The 22847-nt window shown below is 37.1% G+C and overlaps 1 protein-coding gene across 2 annotated transcripts; it reads left to right on the top strand.

Moving 5' to 3' along the window:
* The first annotated feature begins 2228 nt into the window (after positions 1-2228).
* Positions 2229-22435, top strand: PSEN1 (presenilin 1). Of its 2 annotated transcripts, XM_009695550.1 has the most exons (11): positions 2229-2373; positions 4218-4256; positions 7120-7376; positions 8628-8769; positions 12392-12459; positions 14236-14456; positions 16767-16865; positions 18155-18241; positions 19086-19259; positions 21379-21497; positions 21800-22435. In XM_009695550.1, the coding sequence occupies exons 1-11, from the start codon at positions 2290-2292 to the stop codon at positions 21953-21955; spliced, it is 1446 nt and encodes a 481-aa protein (XP_009693852.1). In that variant the 5' UTR covers positions 2229-2289; the 3' UTR covers positions 21956-22435. The 2 variants fall into 2 exon arrangements, with proteins under 2 accessions (XP_009693852.1, XP_009693853.1); XM_009695551.1 differs by lacking the exon at positions 4218-4256.
* Positions 22436-22847: the final 412 nt, after the last annotated feature.

Here is a 22847-nt window from a genome sequence, read left to right as displayed (position 1 = left end):
GATCGATACTTGCTTTTCTTTCTCTTCTGAGTAGAGAAAACATTTATAGAGCTTACTTGCGTGGTACCTCTACTTATTAGCCTAAATGTAAATGCCTGGAAACTACAGTTGTAACTCCTGTTGTTCTTGCCAAGGAAAGCTAAAGGAAGCAAGGGAGAACTTTTTTAGGCAGAGTATTTTAATATTAACAGTTTCACTAGAAAAAATATCTTGGTGAGTCCCTTTTCAGGTAAAATAACTAAAACTTTAATTTGTGTCTGTTTACGCAGAGTTTATTTCTAGATTTCATTCATTTATAGTTAAATTTCAAACTTAGGAGTGCTCATTTATTTAAAAATAGAAAATAAAATTATTTGGGAAGATGTCCTGAATCCATTTTCTGAGCTCTTGAGTTTTCAAAGGGATTGTTTTAACAAACCGTAAGTTTTGAGGCCTCAGACACTGTCATTCAAGCTTTGGTGCAACTCCTCTGTCAGTTACTCCTCCTTGTCTTCAGTTTCTCTCTGCTCCTCAGTAGCTGTTTTTTTGTATGATGAGTTTCTGGTAGTTTTCTTCACCAGTCTTGAAATAGGATTTTGTGTGTTGGTGTTTTGGTTTGAGGTGTGTCCCCCGTAATTTAATCAGAATTTTGACATGCTGCTATGTGAAAAATCTCATTCTGATACTCCACACTTGGATGAAAATACTCAACTTTTTCCTCTGTGGTGGCCCTGTTACTGGGAATTTTTGCCCATAGCGACCTTAAACCAACGTTGTTTATATTCTGTAGCCCAACCAAAGAATTAGAGCAAGAACTTTAAAAGCGAAAGCAATGTAATGCCTATTTATTTTCGTCTAATCTTACATTTAATTATATTTTAGATTAGATGTACTTTAATTACAAATGTGGAAGAAGCCCATTCTAGTGAATACTACAGTGTCTGTCTTCTTCCAAACAGTTTGGAGACTCCCACTAGACTTGTTAAATTGGTGTTGCTTCCTAATGGCTCTTTAGTGTAAGCTGCATCCCTGCTGAAGTTAGTGTAAGCACTATGCATTAGTCTTGTAAGATGTGTATTTATTTGTAAGTAGAGAAACAGCTTCTGCATCTTGGTAAGTATGAAAGCAGACTTAACTCCCTCTTAAGTAAGGTGCTGTCTTGCAGCACTTGTGGTTTGCTGCTGCCACAAGTGAGAGGCCTTGCTTTGTGATGTCCTCCCTTTTATGAGTTTTTCAACATCCCTCTGTACATTAGTTGAGCATACTAAAACAGCAGAAAAAATATTCTTGTTTTCCTTTCCTGGATTTGTTCCATTTTAGTGAGTAAAATCTACTGTAAAGAGGACTGATGGGTGCTGGAGTTGGCACAAGGTAGGAGCAGGAGCCACTTGGGATGGAAGTGGGGACTGGCACTCCACCCTTGAGGCAGTGGTTTATTCACTTCCCTATGTTTTGTGTAACCAAGCCAGTGATTTATCTAGGCCTACTCATTGTTTCTTAAAATTACGTTTTTTCTGAAACTTACATAGTTACATCACCCTTCTTCCTCTTTCCCCTACATTGCTTTATCCTCCTTTGTTATGGAGCACATGGTTTATTCATGTTTGCCTAGGAAAATCTTAGCATGTGACTTTTTTATGGAAGAATGTGTAAAGCTGTTACAAACGTATGGCATGTTTGTGTACATTTAGCTGATACATAAAACCTAGCACTAGGGCAAATGAATGCACGTTAGTTCTTGAGGCTCAGCAGAAATACTGGTTTGCGTAGCACTGTGGCACTCTTAGGGTATTACAGTACTAAAGATATATCTGCATTTTAAATGATCAAGTGTAAATCAAGTCATCCTTGCTTAAACATTCCCCTTGAGCTTATTGACAATCCAAAACCGAACAACCTGGAGCAATTGTACTCTGCTGAGATAAAAACATGTAAGTTGTGCTCTAAGGAAGTATGCAGTGCTTCTCATTTATTGCACAAGAAGGAATGGAGAACTGTTTTGAACGATTAGTTTGTTGCTGGCTTACTTCCGTGGCTGATGAACTAATTTGATAAAGTTCAGATGCTCTTATTTTTATGCTGGAAAATCCCTATCATGACCTCTTAGTGGATGTGATACAGTTCAGTATCATGGTTTACATAGAAAATGGTTGTCTTTGGTCTGTGTGAATTCTAAAAATTGGGGTAGGGAGGGAATGGAGAACCTGGTCATATAAGAACAAAGGCTTTTTACACATCTTTTTCCTTTCAGCATCTCAAGAGGAAGATCAATTTTGTGTAGAAATAAGTGATTTCCAGAGGACAGCCCCAATGACAGAACTGTCTGCACATTTACCCCAGTTTCAGCATGGGCAGCTGACAGAAAACTTCCCTGATAACCACCTCAGCAACACCGTATGTAACAAATAAAATTTTATTACCTGTTAGCAGTTAAATCAGGATGAATAATGAATGTGGATGAAAATACAGTTTGGAACTTTTAGAATTCTGTTTGTTGGGAGCAGTTTTCTCTATCTGGACGGTTGTGGTGATAAACAGTGCCAAAAGACATGTTCTGTAAAATACCTGATGTTCTAAACTTATTTTTATATACAATAAGACTTCTCCGAGTTTAAACTGGTGTTGAGATGATGAAGCCCTCAAGAAATAAGAAGATGGTGTGGGATGCTCCTGTGTCAAACCTTGACCTTGAGAGGATTTAGTGAGCTGTCTTGATCTAGCCTGACTGTGGTCTGCTTGATTCACAAGTTTCTTAGTCACAGAGTTAATTTTAGTCTAGGTAGAGCAAACCGCCTGTGTTCTGTTGTTGCTGTTGCTGGAGGACTGCTCCTGTGCAGGAAGAGCAGCACCATCTTGTCTTGTGAATAATTGTCAAGCTGCTCTCAGAGTTCTTGAGGTATTGGGGAGAAGGGGAAACTCAAACCATAAAGTTTTAAATCTTTCCTTTGAAGGACCTAAGCACATACTTGTTGCTAAAACTGTACTCATTGTATTGCATGTGTTTTGGTAAAACCAGGTTTAGATGATCTACTTGGGTGTGGTGCTTAGGCTCTTGGATTTGTCATACTCAGTTGTTTTGTTCCTGCTAAAGCTCTTGAGTATCATGTTTCCTTGTGACACAGAAATGTTCTTCTGAGGCTGAGCCACTTGTAGCTGTGTTTATGACAGTGATTCAAGAGAATATTTTGATCCATGCTCTAACTCTTCCATACTGTCCAGCAGTTTAAGTAGAATTTTGGAAAATCCTTGTCTTTATCTCAGATCAGCATACTGCTATATCAGTAAAAATGTAAAACATTTGGAAAATTAGTTTTAAATTAAGAAGTCAGTCTGACTTAAGACCTTACTGATTACAGAAACTGTTAATAAAAACTGAAAAATGGAAACTTTCCTACTGCATCCTTTGTGCTTTTACTTCAGAAGAAATTAAAAAAGGTTTATTTTCATCTTGGACAGGTGAGAGATTAACTTTTATTGAATACTTTGGCCAGATTAAAAAGGCAGAGCTCAGCGATAAACTGTGGGCTCACCATCCTTATAGATAATTTGATGATGCTCCTTCCCAGCAGGGAGGGATGGATGATTCTATTTTCTTCTCACTAACAGACTATACTGATTAATAACTACTACTTGTGCTTTTTCTCTCCGTGTTTAAGCATAATTCTAGGTGTATTTTCAATACTTAGTTGTAATAATTTTTTTTTTTTCACACATCCGCTTTGTTTTTGTACATATGTACAAAAATCTTTGCCTGCTTAAGTATATCTAGCTTCTGTGGCTAACAGAAATCATCAAGTACTATAATTTGCCATTTCTTCTTCCAGTCACACACCAAGAGTTCAGCCTAGTCTTCAATATCTGTCACTGTATAACAACCTTTAAACATAAATGGTGTATGTGAGAAATAATGAAGTCTGTGCCTACTGTCAGGCAAGGTGCTCTGCTCCTGATGTATAAATCTGGATTCAATAAATAAAAACTTCTTATCAAATATGTTAATTTTTTATCTTTTGGTTCAGGGGCATTGCTCTGGGTTTGCTATTAACTATTTTCCTGATAGGGAAAAAAGACCCTGTCATTTGCTTTTGATATTGTTTATTCACCTGAAAGCGCGTAGTTCGTAACTTACGTTTGCTTACGGTGTTACAACAGGTGTTACTGACTTTTTAGCTTCAGAATTTTCACTTTTAACTATGTCTGAGGAAAGTGAAGAATCTGTTCCTTTGCTTCCACTTCAGCAAGAGTCCGTGACCTCTGCTCTGTTTAATACCAATCAGGTAGGATATGAGTGTACTTTGTTCTTTTAAGCAGTGGGGCACACGCATGTCACATTTAGCTATACTTTAGTAGCCTGAAAGGACAACTTTTTTCTGGTTTTAACAGCAAATGAGAGAATAAGTCTTACAACTCTTTTGATGCTGATCTAGTTTTCATGCACTGTGTTTTAGTATGTAAAGATATTTTGTGATTGTCTCTTTGTTCCTAACTAGTGAAGGGAATAAAATGGCACATATTGGTCTAATTTCTTCAGTTTTTCTCTTTATGTTTGGTTTTGCATTTTTTTGTAGTTGTGTGCTAGTTAATCAGGCTTTTCCTTTGGCTGTTTCTGTGTTTGCTTTGCAAAGCTGTGGATTTTTATTGTACTTTTTATATTTATGTGCCTAAGATAGGGGTAAGTGCTCCCTCATGCAGGACTGCTATTACAGCAGAGAAGGAGCAACGTATTCTGCAAGAGTGTGGAAGCCTAAATACTAGGTCTGCTTTACTTGTGAGTGTTCCAAGCCGCTGATCATCTCCAATGTAGTGTTATTTATGATCATCTTAGGCAGTTTATTTGGCCGGATAAGCTTATTGTTGTCTTGTTGTAGACTGATTTTACTATCAAAGTGAAAAATGTTACACTTGAGCTATAATCTGTACAAAGAGAGGTTCAATTGCAGCCAGTATTTCAGAATAATTAAACATGATCTCTTTGTTTGCATTCTCCCATATTCCTCTTTCTATCTGACTTCCAAGAATTGTTTGTGAGGACTTTATGCAAAGTGCCAAGTGATTTATAATGAATCTTTCGTTTAGTCAGAAATAATATTGAACCCAAGATCTTTTTCAGGACATACTTTACGATACTAAATTAAGGTTAAAAGCTTAACTCTCAAAATCTGGTTGCCTGCTAGTTTTAATTCTTTAATTAAGATAATTATAGATTTATTTTTTTTTTCCTCCCCTTATATTCAGTTTCCATTTTGAAAAATAAAGCAAATTTTCTTAGAGGACAGTTCTTGAAACTTTGCTAAGGTTCAACCTGAGGATACCACAAAAAAGGAGTAAATAGGCAAAGCGTTTGGTGTGTATTGTTACTTTGTAATGTTTTGTAAAAGCAAATTTTTCAGGAGTTGGGGAAGTAGTGAAGCTTCAACCGAGGTTTTAGCAGTGTCAGTGTTTGCAGTTCAAAGTCCAGGGACTTGTACTCCGTAATCACTTAAGTGCTTTTGAAAACCCCACTATGAGTTCCTAAGTGTGTGCTTAACATATCTTTTCTGAGGATGGGGCTGGGAAAATTCTTTATAAAGAATTTCCAAAATTACTATTGATTTATCGAAAAACTGCAGTGAGTAAATGATATACAAGTCAGCAGTTATGTTTGGAAATGCTATTAAGAACAGGTAATGAGACCTCAACGTTGCATGTTTAAGGAAGAAATTACCTGCATAAGAGCACTTGAGTGGAAATTCATTAGGTTATTTTCAATACCCTATCTTATGTCTAGAGCAATTTTAGTTAATACTGAGTGATATTTTAAAGGTATTGCAAAAACTATCTTACTTCAGTTTATTGTACATTTTAATCTAAAGCTGCTTTAGTGCACTTACTCAAACTGAACTGTTTGAATTAATTCTGAAGAAATGAGATTCATTTTTTAAGGAATCAAAAAATCTTTGTGTTACATCTCTTTTGTGTTAAATCTCTTGAGTGGAGGGAATGGGAACAGTGGAGCATTGATTTTGGACATGGTAATACGGTAAAAAAAGAAAGAGTAGTCTGTATAGACTGTTGCACTTTAGGACTTGTTTAGAGTGACTGGTAAACATAAAATGGTCTTGTTTCTTTGTAGTCCAGAACAGGTGAAGCATAGCTGACTCTGCTGTTGGGTTCTGTGTATGTGCACACAACATACAAAAGGCTGAATGCCCCCTGCTGAGGGGGCTTCTTGGAGAGCGGGAAAAAGGTTTGTGACAGGAGGAGGAGTGCAGGCCTGATCCTTTACTTGTAGGTGGTGTTCCCAGTTTGGTTTTTTGCTTGTGGTTAATCTTAATTCCATTGAAAATTTACCTCTGTACTTGTGTTTGCATTACACCCTTGATGTTTCATGTAGCAGTACCAGGAAGGCTAGGAGGCTCTCTTCATATTTGCTGACAAGAGTCGTGTAATTTCTTCAATGTCAGTGAAAGGATGTGGCAGTAGTATGCTTGGGAAAGGAGAGACAGAATCTGCATGCTTAGCTCATTACGCTAAAACTTTGGGATCAAATCTCGGTATAAAGATTGAGAATTATCTGAGTTTGATCACCATTTCTGTGTCATTCTTTTTGCTAAAAATGTGGGAACACAATACCTCATGAAACTCCATTTTAATATATCTTCTAGTCAGTATACAGTAGTGGGAGTGACATAGTAAATAAAGTAGAAATTTTCTTGGGATTTTCATGGAGTTAGGGTCATAAATGATTGTCTGGCACTGTTTCTAGGAACAGATACAGTTAATTCTTGTCAAGCTATGAGTAATCTACTGTCATGCACCCTTGTATCAACTGTAGTTTGGACCAAGGGAAAAAGCTGTCTGTCTTTATTCAGCTTTTTAAATTCTGTTTAAAAGAAAGGCGATATAGGCTGTTAGATGCAACCAGCCTACTTTCAGCTGCTGCTGTTTTTAATATAAATGCTTCTAACATAACCCTGTGCTCCCATTCCTTTGATAACTATGTGTTGCAATTAATTACTAATGTTTAAGTCCTTGCTGCAGCAGGTGTTCTTGATAGTAAATATTACCTTACACGTTTCCTCCTCAAGATCATCTTCAGCTTAGTATACAGGAATATGATTGTGGATAGTTTCTAAGGAAACTGTTTTTTGTGTATTGCAGAATGACAATAGTGAAAGACGTCGCCATGATAATAGTGAGCGCAGAAGAAATGACAATCCCGAGTCTGAGACCAATGGGCAGCCACAAAACAACATTCAGCAAGTTGTGGAACAAGACGAAGAAGAAGATGAGGAGCTGACACTGAAATATGGGGCCAAACATGTGATTATGTTGTTTGTACCTGTCACACTTTGCATGGTGGTCGTTGTTGCAACCATCAAGTCTGTCAGCTTTTATACACGCAAGGATGGACAGCTGTATGTATCAATTTTTTCCCCCTATCTTTTCAGTGGAATCACTTAAATAATTTTCTTTAATCACCATTTCTTCAGGAGTCTAATTCAAGCAGTGAACTCCCTCTTGCCTCCCCTTTCCCCTTCACCTGCCGAAAGATAGTTCTATTTTATTCCTTGCAGAAACCAGACTCGATATTCATGGTACTATTTAAATTTGTTGTCTGTCTGGTGACCTCTCAGGATAAAACCTTAGTTGTTACTGCTTGATTCAAATCTAGTCCTCATTTTAATAGTTTGTCGTGCCCTGTGGTATTTATAAAATAAACTCAATTCTGAGTGAAAGCTATTTCAGTTCTGCTCTGCTAGAATACAAAGATTTACCAAAAGGAAAAAAATTACTGATTTAAATGAAATAACATATATGCCAAGTTTTGGCTTGCCTATGCTGTTTGATAAAGAAATTCAAATGCAAGAGGAAGATAGCTTTATGAGGTTCACTTCTGTTGCAGTTACATAAACTTTCCTGACAAGTACCCTGCATAGAAATTTATATTTTTTTTTTTCAAAATATTAATTTTGCTCCCAAAAAAAGGCAATTTCAGTGAAATCTCATTTGAGAGAAAGGAGACAAAGGAAGAGCACTGAGCCTGTCAGAACCTGCAGCAAGTCAGTCTAAATGTTCCACTGTGAAAAAGTTTAGACAAAATGATTCAAAATTTGTTTGTCCTTGAAATGATGGTATAACATAAGCATGTCATAAAATGTTTCGATAAAACACAGAGTTCTTTTTCACTGTCAAAGTTGTTGATCAAAGAATTATTTTTCTTGAGATTTTATTTGTGGTGTTTGCTCACCCCCAACCAAAGAAGTTGAGCCTCTCCGTTGTTTTGTTGAAATGACGGGGGAGCCTTTCATTATAAGCCCACTAGATGGTGTGCTTATAAAGGTCTAGCTGCAGTAATTGTCTCATGATTCATAGCATGTGAGTAATTGTATCAGAGAACATGGAGTTCTGTTTTTTGTTTGTTTTACAAGGTAGAAAACAGTAGTAAGAATGTAGGAAAGGCAGGTCTTCTAAGGAAATTTTTTTTTTAATTAAAATTTGCCTAATCTGATACTATGTTGCCTTTCAGATTTTGCCTAAGTAGAAAATAGCTGTTGCTTTTACAGCTCTGAATTGAAAGATTACTGCAAATTCATCTGATGTTGGCCTCTCATAACAGAAACATCTGTGTATTCGGTAGCATTTCAGTTGACCCTTTCTTGTTGTAGCATCTACACTCCTTTCACAGAAGAGACAGAGACAGTAGGACAGAGAGCCCTGAATTCAATTCTCAACGCGGCTATCATGATCAGTGTTATCATTGTCATGACCATACTCCTGGTTGTGCTTTACAAATACAGGTGCTACAAGGTGAGTATAAATGCAATTGACTTGAGTAATTGTGCTAGTTTTATTATCAAGATTGGAACAAAATGAGGGATTATCAAGGATGAGGGAGCAAAAGTAGCAGAATTGGTGATTCAATTCACTGTTTCAATTTTGTGGCTTCTGTTCCTTTGACACAACAGGGAGGCAAAGGCCCAGTGCTAACACTGCTGGCTGTATTGTCAGTTAGAATTAGGGTGGCATTGCTTCCTATTCCTGTGAGATGTCCATCTACTAAAATCTTCCTGTAGTCAAGAACTACAAAGTACAGACCTGGTCCTACAATTTGAAATCTATTCAAGACTTGAGAGACTTTTCAAGGGCTCCCCTCTCCCCACCCTGCCCCCAGTATAGAAGTCTCTCAACAGTGTGATGCATGCATGGCTGTACACGCCAGGCGATATCCTTATAGCAAACACAGAGACTCTAAGGCTCTTTTGTGAAAGACTTCAATCATATAATGATGTAATCGAGGCAAGTCCAGGCTTAGCATAAATAACTGCAGTGTCACCTGCCTAGGAGGAGTTGTTTGTGAAAACTTCTGGTTGTCTTTTGGTCTTAACGATCCATTTGACAAGTCTTGGCCTAATAAAACTTGCCAGTGTGCAGCCAGAACCTTGAATCTGTTTCATAGTTTTAAAACAGGCAGTGGGATCAATGCAGTGACACAAAGCTTTGCTCCGCTTTATTTTGTTTCAAGAGGGAAAAATGGGTTTGGTCTTCATGACTGTGGGTGAAACGCCTTTATAAAGTGTCTGTGGAGCGACTGGGGAAATTATTTTTGCCTGAATCTGCATACAGCTTGGAGTAGTGTTTGTTTTTTTTAAAGTATGGACCTTCTCTTTTATCACAGTGTAGTGTTAAATCTGAACTGACAAAGTTTTTTCTTTTTAAACTGCCAATTCTGTTCATTCTAATGAAGTCAAATAACTGATGTACTTCAGCTAGGTTCCTTGGCAGCTGGTCAGTTCTCCTCAAATGCTGAAGACATCAACTAGTTTTTACTAAGCTTTTCACATTTCTGGCTTTCCTCTTGACCTTACAAAGCACTGCATGTTCTCCTTACCAAAATAATTGTCATACTAAAAAATTAGAATGATTAGACAACAGAAATTTCCTGTAGTTATATTTTATGCTAATTAAAATAAATAATTAACTTATCTTTAGAATTGCTAACAGAGTATTTCTGTGCTGCTCTACCAGAATGTTGTAAAACAGAATTCAATGGACAGGTAACTGTATTTTACATGCAGTTCTATATGTAGAATATAGTCTAGATTGTGGAGAATGGAGCTTATAATGAAAGAATGTTAAGCCTCCAGCTGTTAGTGATAATTTGCTTATCTTCACAAGATTTTTATCTGAAAATTCCTTTAAAGAAAGGAAATACTATTTCAGCATTACTGCTGTTAGTTTCCTGTGTTTCTCCTGTACCTGATAAGTTAAGCATGGTCCTGATTCTAGCTCCTAAATCTAACCAGAAACATGTGCATCGAAGGTGAATGTATTTGACTAGCTTTTTTTTTAACATATTTTATTATTCTCTGCATTATTCATTGTTTTTTCTGCCTAACCAAAATCTGACTGCCGTAGCCCATTTTATTTCTCTGCATTCTGCAACCGTTAGTTTTATTCAAGTTGTAGCAGGCAAAGCCGACTCTGTACCAGCAATCAATTAGTGTTGAAGCGATTGTCAAATGAAGAATGAAAATTCTTTAATTAGAAGGCAACAAACCTGTCATGGTATCCTGCTAGGAAAACACCGGCCAAATCTTACAAGAAATACTTTGGAAAAATCACTTGTATGAAAAGAGGCCAGTGATCTGGAAAATGCTGTAGTAAATGAGGTACATACTGAGAATAAAACAAACATCTGTGTGTAAAATGCCAGCTTAGGTTGACTCTTGAAAGTACCTTCTTTAGTACTGTTGACAGTAGTTATGCAAAGTGTGTGTAAACATTTGCTGGACTGTGGCCTTGGTGTTTGACATCATTAGCATTTTACTCTTTACTGGATTGAAGTATTAGTATTCATGTTAGTTTCATAAGTGGTAGGAAAGTTTAAGAGCTTATACTACAAATAGAAGACCTACAGATAGAAGTCATGTTATTAAAAGAAATGGCGCAGCTTGCTTTGCCATTTTCTTAACATGGTTTCAACTACTTTTACACAGAAATAAAGTTACTCTTGTTAAGTCACTGCTTAGATGTATAGATGCTTTTACAATTGTTTGAAAGTTGGATTCTGTTTCAGGTACCTATCAACCTTCAGCTTTAGTATGGTTTTTTTGGTTTTTTTTTAAAGACTTTTTGAGAATAAACTAGCAAATATGGAAGTTAATCTGTTACATTAGCAAGTTAAATGACAGATTTTATTAGGTTGAAGGTTAAATTTGAACCTGTTTTGAAGGACAGACGGTGTGAAGGAGAAGAATGAATGTTTCAAAAATTGCTTAGAATTTTAAAAATCCTTATGAATAATTTAGTATTAGACTAAATGTACTAAATGACTAACTGCAATAGCTAGATTCTTAATTTGCTGGAAAGTCCCGATTGCCTTGCGTAAATGTGATTCCTTTGTGTGCATATGGGCTTTACTTTTAAGTTTTGCAAAATATTTTAAAAGCTATAACATAAGATGCATTCTACTACACATCTATCAGAAGAAGATAAATAGATAACACAGTTTTTAAAGTTTCTGAATACTTTGATCTGGTGTACATATATAGCTAATTTAACCAGTTAATTTTCCACTGAGCATGTCTATTCGAAGCAGATTTTCTTATTCACCTTGAATTTCTAGATTATTGCTTCTGACTGGTTATCTGCCTGCAGTGTTGGGTCTGGGAATTTAAAAAAATATATCTTTCATTCTCAGTTCAGAGATTACCGAAGTTACAGGGCTCTTCAATCTTAATTTTTAATTTTGCACAGTAATATGCAAGAGTGGTATGCACTTTCGTCAGTGCAAAGTCTGAGCACCTGTCATTGCCAAGTTTAAGTCTCTGCATGTCGCTGCTGAGTACAACCCTGAATTGTTTTTTGGTAAATTGTTGGGCATGTATATCTGCTCTCATATCAAAATTAGGGTTTATGTCTATAGATGATTGATAGAGAATATAGAAATCCTTATGTAGTCATTCATCGGTGATGTGCTAATTCTGAATTCTAGCAGATAAGCACTGAAGGTTTTTCTGTGTTCCAGCATTTAATTCTGTAACTGTATTCTGAAAATGATTTGGAATCAGAGCAGGCTTTTAAATTGTGCAAAAATGAATCATGTTTTCCATCTGTGTTAATGCTGGATAATTCTGCTGTGTTATAATGCCACTGTTATCAAAATGGCCTCAAAATACACAAACAGTAGTTTTCATTGTATAGAACCCCTCTTGAAAGACTACAAAGAACTTAAAATTCGTAAGTGTAAATTGAAATACAATAATGTGCATAGACTAAACATGAATTTAGCAACAACTAAAGAGAGAGATCTGAATATCATTTTCTTGCTTTAATCAAAAGGGAAAATGACCTTAAAAGCATTTTAAGTAGATATTAACTTTAAAATAACAAATTAGAAAAAAATATGTATTGATATCTTCTTTTCCAGGTGATCCATGGCTGGCTTATAATTTCTTCTCTTTTGCTGCTTTTCTTTTTCTCATTCATCTACCTGGGGTAAGTGAACTAAAGCACTAATATGCTGTTTTTTCATGTATCCCTTTGTGTTTGTATTTATTTTAGAACTAGCCCTTGAATCTTAAGAAGAATGATAGTGAGCTATTGCAATAAAATTTTTAGTTTTATATAGGTTCTTAGAGTACACATAAGAGAGAGACATTTATGGGTTTATAGTGCATATGATATTGTCCAGAAGCTGTCCATCACATGCATCACCAGAATAAGCTGTCTTCCATAGAGTAGCTTATTCTGCTAGCGCATCTTCTGATAACTTCATTTTTCATAGCCATACGACTCAAGGGCAGTTGTTTAAGTTCATGGCTTTGGTGGTGGGCTGTATCTGGAAAGGCTGTTTGCATGGAAGTGGCAGAAGAGAATCAGCTGAAAAAAATCTACTCTTTCACCAAAATATATTTAGTGTTTTTCTTTTCAAATTTGGAAGTGTGCCTTTATCCAGACATCAAGAAAAGTTGTACATAATACTTGGTATTCTCTAAAACGAGCGACCCAATCAAGGTTTGTAACTAGAGTTATGCCATGAAATTATTGTACTGCGTATATTTTTGTACCACTTGATGACAGGTACACTCCTCTTTGAAGAAGCTTATTTAATTTCGTCTCCGGGGGATAAAATGGTGTTTCTTCAGTCACTAATTTTTGCCGAAAGTGATCTGTGATGCCTTTTTTGGTCAGTATTTTCTTTAACCTTAATAATGACTTGTGCAGCACATGTTGCCTTGTATTTCAAAAGTGCTGTGCAGGCTGGGTGGAAATAAGTTGCCAGGCTCACTTCCTTTGGGTTTGGGTTGGAGCTGACACTCTTCATGAGCAAGGTCCGAGTAGAGGGACTGAAGGCTTTCCTGACACTCTACTTTCCTTCACCTGTCCCTGCTGCCTTGCAGCAGTGCTGGCTTCCCTCTGCAGAGGTCCAGTGAGTGAGGAGGGCGTTTGTAGACCGATTACATGTGACGGCAGTAAGGGACATCCTGTTAATGCTGTACGTCTCAAAGGCCAGCTAACAACTATGGAAGACAAGTTTTCTGGGGAAAGTATCATGCCAGTTATAAGGTTATTAGTGGCTTGATGAGTTGGTAGCAGCAGAATCTGCAAAAAGCCATCACAACCCTTTCTTCCCTGTGTCAGTGAAAATCACCTGTGATTTGGTGACAACATATTTGTCTATTTTGGTTTTACCTGTTGAGGGTCTTAATTGGTTTATAGTATTTGGTGTGACAGAGTGACATGGTTCGTCCAAAAAGAAAGCTTTTTACTTCAGTATTTGTGTTGAAGAATAAAATAGATTAGCCATGTATATCTTTCTTTGAAGTTACCAAAGTGTTTCCATTCCACAGGTGACAGGTAAGTAGAGAGAGATCTGATTACATGCCTTTAAAGATCCATTATAACCTCACAAGTTCTTATTCTTCTGATTTTAAAAATCATGAACATAATCAAAATGACTGATTTTGCCATCAGTGCCCTTTCCTGTCAGTTTCTGCTTTGATTGTGAAGGAAAAAGAACATTAATGAAAATTTTCAGAAAAGTGAAGGAGTTGGTGTGAAGCAAACATTGGTAAAATTATCCCCTTTGTGACGAATAGTTAAGTACTAATAGGAGATAGAATTTTGCATTTGTGCTTCTACACTGAGTATGAAAATTTAAAAAAAGAAATATTCTGAAGCTTGCATCTGTAACTTGTTTCCATTGTTTTAAGCAAATGCAGTCCACATTCTTTTCCGTGTGTGGTTTTTGGTTTGTTTTTTTTTTTTTAGTGAGGTTTTTAAGACTTACAACGTTGCCATGGACTACATTACGGTGGCACTCCTGATCTGGAACTTCGGTGTTGTGGGAATGATTTGTATTCATTGGAAGGGTCCGCTTCGGCTCCAGCAGGCATACCTTATTATGATAAGCGCTCTCATGGCTTTGGTGTTCATCAAGTACCTTCCTGAATGGACTGCGTGGCTTATCCTGGCTGTCATTTCAGTGTATGGTAAGGTCTGGGGCAAGGCATAGTAACAGGTATTAGGGTGGGAATTTCTTCTGTTGCCTGATTTTTCCATTCGTCTGACTAGACCTTAATTGGGAAAAAGTGTGTGTGTGTGTGTGTGTGTGTGGGTATCATCCAAAGTAATGGATAAGGTGATTACAGACTTCAGAAATAAGATCATGATCTAAACCAAGATCGGTCCCCTGCAGCTAAGGGGTTTCTGTGACTCTGTGGTGCCATATTCCTTCATGCTTTCTGGACTTGCTAGATTCTTTGTGGAAGAGAATTGAAGTAATTCAAGAGAGGAGGAGATAAGAGTCCTATGTTGCCATTTTATCTCTTCTATGAAGGTAGAGAGGTTTTGTCTCCTAATTTTCCTCAGGAATCCTTGGAAACTGTCGTATGTTCAGAATTTAGGAGCTTGTTTGTGTACAGTCCCATACAGATATAGATCTGCCCAAACCACGAATTGCTCAAATTTGTGGACATTGAAACAACACTCTGATCTATGCCTAATAATATAATGAGGAAGAAGCAAGGAAGGAGTGAAGTTTTCATTACTCAAAGTAATTTTACATTGAGAAGGATATAGTTGTGAGATCTGTTTCCTTGATTTTTTTAAATAAAAAGAAAATTCATTTGAATTCACGCATATTATGTTTTTTCAGAAAGATGACTGAGAATTACCTAGATGTAGTTTTTTTTGTGAAGCTTTAGAGGGCACTGTACACTTCTGGTAAGAAGATCACTCTATATCTCAAATACTGAATTAGTTCCCAGGCAAGACTAAAATCCGGTTACTTATACATAATTAAAACATTACAGCTAAGCATATCCATGAGGATGTGCTCATAACTTGAATTTTTTTGGAAGCGTGTAGGTGTGAATGTGTACTCTGCAAGTCACTGATAAAGACTGAGAATCTGTCCAGTTGTAGAGGTGCAGGGGTTGGTAAGATTTGATTAGCTCTGGTAGGTCAGTGTAGTCCTTAGGTGCCCTCTTCCTTCAGAGGGACGAAAAATGTCCCTCGTGCGTATGCTCATGGATCATAAGGCACATTAAAAAAAACTTCCAGTCCCCTCTCCCCACTTCTACCCTTTGTATGACTGGAACAAATCTGAGTATTCCAAGCATTCAGCTTTCATTCAGTGATTGCAAAAGAAAATTACTCTTCAGATCATATTCCGAGACCATAACATGGTTTTTTTGAGTAAAGGGGAGATAAGTTTCAAAGCCTGTGACCCCATGCTAAGAATTCTTTATTTGAGCAGGATCAGCAATGGTGCTAGGGCGGTTAGCTCAGGTACAGAAGGCCTGCTTTGTGCAGCATACAGCTCCTGACAAGAAAGCTGTTCCTTTCGGTGTCAGATTTTGTTTCAAATGAATTTAGAGGTAGTAACTGCAAAAGGTAGTAGCAAGGTTAATATGTAAATGTTACAGCTTTCAGTCCAAATAGGCAAGACAAGGGAAAAGTAGCTGAGGTTGGTTGTGGAGTTGCAAATTTCATTAACAAACCATCAACATTCAGGTCAGAAAGCAAATGGAGCATCTGATAGATCAGTTTTTCTTGATGCTGTGCTTTGATCTGTATGAGTAACTTGTACAGTCATCCTATTTTGTAAATGATTGCTTTTCAGTTAATTTTTACTTGTTCACTCAGTTTCATATACTGTCCCATGAACAAGAATCGAAGGAAGCAACAAAAAGCTGTTGTTCTTTTCTTATGCTAAATATCGTTTGAACACCTCTCAAATCTATGCAAACACATCGTTTTTCTGCAATGCTTAATAAATCTGGTTTTTTTCCTCCTCTCATATACATTCACTTTTTTTCTCCTCTTTAAGTGGGAATAAATTGGCAGTCATGCCTACTTCATAGAAGTTAGTAAGCCTTGCTTACCTGTTATCTTAATTTGTTTTTAGCATGAAACTTGGGTTAAGGAAAGCTTTGAGAATAGAAAGTAAGCTTGGGTATTTCCAAGATGTTAGTTGAGTAGTAGCTTTCGTGGGTTTTTTGCTTTCAACTTGCAAGTCAACATACAGATGCAGGTACTTTTGCAGTTGCATAATATCTTAAGTGAGGAATATCGCATTTTTTTAATTTGTACACATATTACAGTAATATGTAAAATAGATTGCATAACTGAGAATATTAAAAAAGTATTCCTGTAGGATAATGACTTGTGGCCAATGGCGCTCTCAGAAGTCTATGTTCAGGGTAACATTTTATCTTATAACCCTTGCAGAGACTGGTATAGAAAAACCTTATAAGTATGTCTGCAGTGATGTAAGATCTGTTCACTCTTCCTTTCAGATTTGGTTGCTGTCCTGTGTCCTAAAGGTCCTCTTCGAATGCTAGTTGAAACAGCTCAAGAGAGAAATGAAACTCTCTTCCCAGCACTTATTTACTCCTGTAAGTACATTTCGTTAAATACATTAAACTTACAATCACCCGCTCAGATAATTGATTTTCTCATTTTTATGTGTTTTAACACCATGCTTGTCAACTGAAATTCTTAGTCTGTTCACTTGGGCTTCAGTTTTCCTTTCACTGCTGAGTCAAAAACATGGAACATCTTCTGGCTGAGATCTTTCAAGATAAATATACAGACAGAAAAAATGGTAATACACGTTGTTTTGGCCAAAGAAGTATGTCATTAGGCTGTGAATTAAACCTGTTTAGAGGGAATATGTGTTTTCAGAAAATATTTATCAGCTTTAAGTGCTTAATAACCTGTGTGTTACTGGAAGGAAAAGGAGAAATTGCCAGGAAGAGATTAGTTTACAGAACTACTTTGCCTAGGGCTTGTCTCTTTTAATACGTTGTTTCTCCCTGCAGTTGCAAAAAGTAACCTGCTGAATGCAAATTGCTGTTACAACCTGTGTATCAATTAGTGCATAATTCCACTGTTTCTGAAGTTCCATGTTGCTAGTCATAATGATACGGATAAACAGTGAAAGAGGTTAATCACAAGTCACTATGCTACTGGTGCTCAAGGCAGGCCTGTATTTGGAAGCAGAAAGTGTGCTGTAGGCTGACTGGCTACTTCAGGGACAAGTTTACAAAGGAGAAAGGGGAGAGGTTTCTTTTTCTGTCATTCTTGCTGTGTTTTACTGACACTACTCATAGCTGCCTGTTCTGTTTTGTGGGAGGAGAGTTCAATGCTGAGAAACCACAAACTTGAGTTAAAATACACTGTTTAAGTGTGACGACATTTTGTTACCTCCAGATTGGAGAATTCTTTGTGATGGTGGGGGCAGAGAACAATTAAGTTTGCAGATACTGCTTCTGAATTGAGGTACCTCAGTACCAGTCTTAATAGACCTTTTTAATTGCAGATAAAAGGACTGATTAATGGAAAAAAGTAAAGAAATCGTTGATTCAGATTTTCAGTGGGCCTCATATGTAGAAGTAATTTCTCTGGCAGCAACTGTTGCCGTTTATTTCAACATCTAGTAGGAATCAAACTTTTATTCACCAAATTCTGTAAATGCATGTTGTAGCTGGTACTGGCTGTGTTCCAGATATTACCCTGCTTTAATGAGAGTAAAATTGCCTGTTGCAAAAGATAGTTGTATCAAAAAAAAAAAAAAAAAAAAAGAGAATAGATTGATGCCAACACTATCTCAGAATTGCATACATCTGAAGATATGATTAACTGTGCTGTTTTGGGGGGTTTTTTTGTTTGTTTTTTTTAATAGCAACGATGGTATGGCTAGTGAACATGGCTGAGGAAGATCCAGAAGCCCAACGGAAAACTTCGAAAAACTCCGCTTATGATAAACAAGGTGAGTTTTTCTTTGACAACCCTTTGTTATTTTATTGGAATACATGTTTATGGATACTTGTTTTTTAGCTTTTTAAGTGTCCTGGTTGCTGTTGAAGAGTGAAAGCATGGAGACTTTATTAGGAATGATGAATCTATCAAGACTTCAAAAATTGCTTTCTTATTGTGCGGTTAATGTTCTTGCATCCATTTTTCTGGGATCCAGGATGTTGATGATGAAATGACTCTCAGTAGACAACTACTGACTGAGCTCAATTGCTTGTCAAATTGGGATGATATGGTATAATGCTAATTCATTTATATTTGTATTAAACAGAAATGTGTCTAGCCCTCTTGGCTGTGCAGCTAGTGTTTAAAAACATGGGGTTGGTTTGTTTACATGTATTATTAAAGCCGAGCAGAGTTTCTGAATTTAACATGCTTGACGGGGTGTATGTATATGTGAGTTTCAGTGAAGTTTTCTGTTTTACTGGAAAGTTAATCTGTCAATGTTGACTAAAGAAGCTAAGAAGTACTAGATGAGAGTTTATCCCTTAAACTGTGATCTTTAAGCCACCACAGAACTTCCACTCTGTTATGTCGAAGTACTCCTGAGTACTAGGACTTGAGTGCAACATGTAGATGCTGTGACTACAGAGGGCACATGGACTGCTGATTGTTTAAATAAGTATTAAAAACCTAAGTGAAAGTGTCTTGTAATGGTGTGTGCAAATGTTAGATGTTGCTAAATATTACGGAGTACCTCTTTCTTTCTCATTCCTTTATGATCTTGCATGTGGAGAGATTGTTGTGTTTTAGAAGGCACGTTTTTTGAAAGATATCTTAAATGCCTTTCTTCCTTTGAGCTCCGGCAAACCAGGCTCAGAATGAAGATGCTGAAGCAGATGATGGTGGCTTTAGTCAGGAATGGCAGCAACAAAGGGACAATAGAATAGGACCCATTGAATCAACACCTGAATCACGAGCTGCTGTTCAGGCTCTGCCCAGTAACTCTCAGACAAGTGAAGACCCTGAAGAACGTGAGTATGGAGTGCTGTGTCTGAAAGACTTAGTAAATTTGAAGCTGGTTAGTCTTAGTCACCCTGACTGCACAGATAGTGTGCTGTGAGCTAATAGCAAGCTGAAGAGCTGCTCTTGCTCATGATCAATACTGACATGCCTCATAGAAATATTGGTAGCTTTTGGTTTTGCTGCAGGAGTGAGTTATATTGACCAAATTGCTCTTTGGTTTGATACACAGACTCAAAAATTTAATAGCACAAGCTGCTTTCAGACACTTGTACAGTCAGATGCATTAGATTCTGTCTTTTCCCGCCGGTGTTCTGCCGTGTATCACCTCTTCTGGATTTAGGCCGTGTAAATGTAGTCATTAACTTTTCTTGCCTCAAGATTAAACTACTGTAATCCACTCTGTAGAAAGCAATGTTTAAAACCTAACTGGAGATTGAAATGAATGCAGAATGCCATGAGTTTGCTTATTTTTCTGCAGCATCTTGCTGAGGTGCACTATCTTTGGAGAGCATATGATAGCAATACTCAGATACAGGCTCCTAATTTCCAGTTGGAGTTTAAGCTGCTATTAGATTTGCAAAGCTCTAAATAAATTAGGGTCTGCCTGTCTAATAAACTGCTTTCCCCCTGTGATGCTACCATATTTAGCAGGTGCAACTGCTTCTTCTGATTCTCAGGTGCTCTCTTTAAAAATATGGAGACTTCCACTTTAAGAACAATTTTAGAATTTACTTTGTCCCAAAAATTCCAAATTCAGAGTGTGTTGCAATTCCATTTTCATTTCTAGAGCTTAGAAAAATAACATTAAGATGCAAAAATTTTGGGAATTGGGCAATTTTAGTACTTAACTGGTTAACTCACTCAAAAACTCTTGGTCTAGCCAGACTAATAATTTTCTCCTTCCTGTATTCCTACAGTGAATAGTAATGACAGATGTGCAGTGATCCAGTCAGACTTGTCAGCCAGCATTAGCTTACTAGAAGTTTGGAGTAACTTATTAGAAATTTGGAGAGTTCGCTTGTGTGGAAGGAGTTATGTAGCGGTTGCCTTTGCTTATTGTTCTGTCACACTGAAAGCAAGCATCCAGGTTTTGTTTCAGCAGTTAAAGGGTGTTTTAGTGCTTAAGAGCTTTTCATGAATGCAGTCTTCTAGACTATATTATAGAGGCCTGCTGAAAGAGAGTAGGGTTGCCTTTTTTCTTTTTTTGTCTCCTTTTTTTTTCTTTTTTCCTTTTGTTTTTTTTTCCCCAATGATCAACCAGGCATACACTTCTGTTTTGATGCTCTGAGTTCCTCTTAGAATGCTAAAGTGATTTTGGGCTGGACTGTAATCAGGTGACAAAGTAAATGATAGACCAAATGAAAACAGCTGGTGACCTGATGTTGGCCTCTCTGACTTAATATCTTGGACTGAAAGCTCAGAAAGTGAACTGGTGTTCATGAAATCTTCATTATTTTGTTTTCAGAAATAGTCAAGTATTGTGCTCTCGGAGTTGTTGCTAAGGTAGCAATTACTATTTAAAAGAATAAGACATGAACTCATGAGTTTTCCTGAACCTTGCATCTTGGACTAAATATGTTAGGTTTTTGCCTCTGTGATATGCTCTGTAATTACACACAAGTGCATTTTAGAACTACCTTAGTAAGAATTCTGTAGGAAAATTGGGAGGGCAGTGGAATATTTTGCTGGGTATAGATTTTTAACTGGCAAATAAAACATCACCTGCAAGGGACTTGTTTTCCCCCTCCCTCGGCCAGCTTAAAGGAGTTGTACTTCAATATTCTGCAGAATATGGCATGACAACTAAAAGTGTACAACCCTCCAACAAATACAATTACAAATATCTGAGTTTGTATATGTTGCATTTGTATTTACAGGAGATTAGGAGTATAGAAAAATTGTAACTGTAGGATTAATTGATTGAGTGGTGTAATGTTTCTCAGCCATCTTGTTTCTCAAGAGTTTATCACTTGATTCAGGAGTGGTTCCAGTTTTGAAAAGAAAATGTTCTTACTGGCAAGTCTTGTTGATACTTCATGTAAATCTGTATTATTCTCTGACAATTACTGATATGTAGTATTAGTAGACTGTCTGATACTTAACACTGCCATATATTCACTTTTGCAGGAGGAGTAAAGCTAGGTTTAGGAGACTTCATTTTCTACAGTGTCCTTGTTGGCAAAGCCTCTGCAACAGCGAGCGGGGACTGGAATACAACTTTAGCGTGTTTTGTAGCCATATTAATTGTAAGTATAATGTAATATTATAATAGGGATAGTTTCTGTTGTTCATCAGGGACAAAGCCATAACTGCTATGTTGTTTTTTTCTTTGGAATTCATTTATTTGGTGGCCAGAGTGAAAACTGCTGAGGGCTTTAGTTGTGATCTTCATTGGCTCTGTGTCTGTCACTTAAGCCTCTAGTTTAGGAAAGCATGAACTGTATCTTGTATTTCTGTGGGATTAATGTTTATATATGTAAGCTTTTGCTTGTCAGAGTTGCCTAATTTCTCCCTATATTTTTTGTTTTGTTTTTTTTCTTCCCCTCAGGGTCTGTGCCTTACACTTCTGCTTCTTGCCATCTTTAAGAAGGCCTTACCAGCTCTTCCAATCTCCATAACCTTTGGGCTAGTTTTTTACTTTGCTACAGATAACTTGGTGCAACCATTTATGGACCAGCTAGCATTCCATCAGTTTTACATCTAGCACACTTGATGCTGGTATTCTACGGATATTTGTAGCAAATCTGAGAGGAGGAAACATGTTTTGCCCTCAGTTCTCAAGTGAGACTGAAGTTTAATACTCAAGATTCCAAGCCTGAATCATTACACCTTCCTCTGATGATGGCTTTTTTTTTTTCCTGAGACAACTGCTGCACTGGGCACCATATGAATTTTCCTGGGTGAAAGTGGCTTCTTCTGATGGCCGGTCTAAACCAGGTGCTATTATATCAGAGGTAATCTGATATATGTATCTCTGGTAAGGACCACCTGTGTGAAAATTGCTTATGCTTCCACCAGCAATGTGATCTCTTACCACAGGTTGATTATTTTCACTGCATTAAGGGTGCTCAGGACTTCCTTGATGTTAACGGAGGAAGCTGACAAATCACATGGAACTTGTCCCTGTAACCGCTTGAAGAGAGAGAATCCAGTTCAGACTTCTTCAGCAGTGATTTTTTGACAGTGGAGTCCTGACTCTTTGTGTAACGAGAAAGGATTTTGTAGCAATTCGACAAAGGGAGAAAGTACTGTCACTCTAAGAGTACTCCACCACTTCATAGCCTCTGTGCCTGAGTGTGCTTGATTTAATAAATTTAAAAGCTTTTCCCCCCGCCCCCTACTGGAACTAGAGCCTCTTACCAGTTTTAATACTTTGTATCCTCAAGCATGGAGTGCACCTTCTGTACACCTGCTCCAGTTTATGTAGCTACTTAAGACTTGGGCTGAATTATTTGGCATTAGTAGATCATAAGGTCCTAATTTGGATCTTAGACTTTAAAAGGTTAATAAACCACATTAAAAAGCAATTTCAGGAGTTACTCATTGTGCTCTTGCAAATCGTTTTGCTAGAACACCGTTTCAAACCCTGTGTTTGA

The sequence above is a fragment of the Cariama cristata genome, unplaced genomic scaffold (assembly GCF_000690535.1).
Source record: "Cariama cristata isolate BGI_N322 unplaced genomic scaffold, ASM69053v1 scaffold7382, whole genome shotgun sequence".
Taxonomy (NCBI): Eukaryota; Metazoa; Chordata; class Aves; order Cariamiformes; family Cariamidae; genus Cariama; species Cariama cristata.
The sequence above is the reverse complement of the archived record's forward strand: the minus strand, read 5'-3'. Positions and strand labels throughout refer to the sequence as shown.